This window comes from Suricata suricatta, chromosome 11, assembly GCF_006229205.1.
Source record: "Suricata suricatta isolate VVHF042 chromosome 11, meerkat_22Aug2017_6uvM2_HiC, whole genome shotgun sequence".
In the NCBI taxonomy this organism is placed as follows: Eukaryota; Metazoa; Chordata; class Mammalia; order Carnivora; family Herpestidae; genus Suricata; species Suricata suricatta.
Genome location: NC_043710.1, coordinates 89656754 through 89659696, shown reverse-complemented (window position 1 = coordinate 89659696; position 2943 = coordinate 89656754). Strand labels below are relative to the sequence as shown.

Below are 2943 nucleotides of genomic sequence, written 5' to 3'. Positions count from 1 at the left end.
ACAAGGAAATGGTTATGTGTGAAAATTCCCCAAATCTGTACTTTATAACTTTGACATTTTCTATAAGGTCTTCTAGCCAATATGGCCAAATCCTTTCTAGTCCAAGTTCCTGAAGCTCCACACTACTATATGAGGTGTTACCATGCTTGCTGCTCTCTGGGTCCTAGCATACTCCCCCCCATATACTCTGCAAAATTCTTGAAGAATTTGGTCATTTAGCCAAGACTGTCTCAACAAAGTTTTATACCTCCTACCTTCTTTGCAAAAATGTGGTATTTAAAATTAGCCCTTGAAAAGTTGCATGAAATTTCTCTAGATAGAACCAGATCTTAACATCCTAGATCAGTTCACATTTGAAATGAAATCTTCCAGGGCTGATGGAGAAAGAAAGTGAGCCATCGTGGAAGGCCACTAGTATTAGAAATCAAGAGCCTACATCCTAGTCACAGTTCTGCTGCTGAGTAACTGAGTGACCTTGGAGAAGGTACATAAACCTGGACCTATTCTCAGAAATATAAGTGAACTGAATTAAATGATTCTAAAGAGTCCCTCAATATGAGTACTGTAGAGCTTTAAGGATAAATAAAATGGGGAGGATAAACTTCTTTGAGAAAGATTTAAAATTTCTTCTAGGTAACCATTGGAGCCTGAATCATACAATGAAAGAAAATAAGGCCCTTTCCTAGGTATTGTCCCTTTCTCAAGAGAATAGCTTTTTGCTCAATGATTTCTTCAGAGCAACTTTGACGTCCTTATTCCTTAAGCTGTAGATTAGCGGGTTGAGCATGGGCACAACGGTGGTATAGAACAAGGAGGACACTTTCCCCTGATTCATAGGTAAAAGAGAAGATGGTTTGAGGTACATAAATGCCCCTGACCCAAAGAAAAGAGAAACAGCAATTATGTGAGAGCTGCACGTACTGAAGGCTTTGGACCTGCCCTTAGTGGAATGAATATGGAGAATGCTGGTAAGGATGAGAGCATAAGAAATGAAGATGGTAACTGTGGGCACACCAATATCAATGCCCACAACAACAAAAACTACCAGCTCATTTACATAGGTGCTGGTGCAAGAGCGCTCAAGAAGGGGAAGGATGTCACACATGTAGTGGTCCACCAGATTGTTGGCACAGAAGGTCAGTCTCATCATGCATGTCGTGTGGGCCATGGCCCCAGCAAACCCCATCACATAGACACCCAACAAGAGAAGTAAGCAGACCTGAGGAGACATGGTGGCTGTGTACACCAGTGGGTTACAGATGGCAACGTAGCGGTCATAAGCCATTGCTGACAGGATGAAGGACTCAGAGACAACAAAGAAAAGAAAAAAGAAGAGCTGAGTCATACACCCTGCGTAGGTGATGATGTTCTTCTTTGAGACAAAACTCATCAGCATCTTGGGAGTGATAACAGTGGAATAGCAAAAATCTATGAAGGACAAGTTGAAGAGGAAAAAGTACATGGGGGTGTGCAGGTGAGAATTGAGCCCAATCAGGGTTATCAGACCCAGGTTCCCCACCACCGTGACTACGTAGAAACCTAGAAAAAGGAAGAAGAGGAGCATTCTGAGTCCTGGCTGGTCAGTTAAGCCTGCGAGGATAAACTCTGTCACAGAGGAGTTCTCAGCTGCCATTCTCATTAAAGGCATTCTGTGGGAACAAGAGAAAAAAAGTCACTTAGTGGTGGAGAGAAAGAGAGTGACAGAGACAGACAGAGACCCCTTCTTTCCCCCTGGTCACCCTCCATTCTTGAGAACTGGATCAACACAGAGAGCTCTTGGCCTTGCAGAAAGGCCTTTCAGGATGCCTGTGGGTCTGTTCTCACGGCCCCGTAAGGACTCTGCCATTTGAGTGCCCTCTGGATGATGGATCTTTCTCCCTGGTGAGGACAGATGCTGCTGGGAAGAAGGGTCTCAGGGATGAGCTGATGAGTCTCCTGGGTCTTTGGCCAATTTATTGTGTCCTTCTAACTCCAGCTTCTGCTCAGGATTATAAAACCTGGGGCCAATATCTGAGGAGAGTCCTCTTAGAGGTTGGAGCCAGCTCAACTGTGCCTGGAATTTCCACCCCATGGGCACCCTGGACAGAGCAGAAAAAGGAGGGGGTCTTTCCCAAAGCCTTTACTACCTGAGGTTGGGGAGTTCAGAAAAGTTCACTGCAGATTCAGTCACTCACGCTCCTTCAGCCCAGAGCCTCAATTGTACCTTTCAGTCCAATTCTTATCCTCGATTGTTCAGACAGATAAATGAACCCAAGCTCCTGCCCTGTTTGAAGGATCAGAATTTGGATGGCCTTAGAATTTGTTCTGAGGTAAGGAAGGTGATATTTCATGGAGGCTTTGCCCCAAGGCTGTTCTCCAGTTTGTAGAAGGGAGATAGGATCCTTACCTATAATCAGTGCTAGCTGGTGACAGGAGACTGAGCAGTATTTTTCTGGGTTTAGGGATCTGGGGACCTGATTAGAAGCAGAAAGTCAAAGGATCCCCTGGGATCACAGCCCTAGAAACTAACTTAAAAAATGAATATTTGCTTGTACCCTTGATGATATTTGAATGGGCTTTTAGAAAAATCATTATTTATCCAGTTTATATCTACTCAGTAAAATGCAAAGCATTGTGCAAAAATAATCACTTCCCGTTTATTGAGAACTTACTGTATACACCAAACATTCCTCCTATCCTAGCATTTCTGTACTGACCCCAGCAGACCAGGATTCAAAACTATTTCACAAACAATACTTCCTTTTAATTCTTCCCCAAATCCTATGAACTGGGTTTTATCACCCCCGTTTTAGAGATGCAGTAATTCACCAGATGTTAAATTAAAATGGCCATATGAAATCTAGGTCCAACTTACTCCAAATCTGGTGTTCTTAGTAATTAATTGTGTTTAACGTCTACCTGTGTGAGATAATTAAGTATGTAAGCAGGGTTCTTGCCTTCAAG

At 43.3% G+C, this 2943-nt stretch overlaps 1 protein-coding gene across 1 annotated transcript; it reads right to left on the bottom strand.

Moving 5' to 3' along the window:
- Positions 1-700: 700 nt before the first annotated feature.
- LOC115306738 (olfactory receptor 145) lies at positions 701-1648 on the bottom strand. Its single transcript, XM_029957278.1, has one exon. It carries the CDS (start codon positions 1646-1648, stop codon positions 701-703), a length of 948 nt encoding a protein of 315 aa, XP_029813138.1.
- Between the last annotated feature and the right edge of the window lie 1295 nt (positions 1649-2943).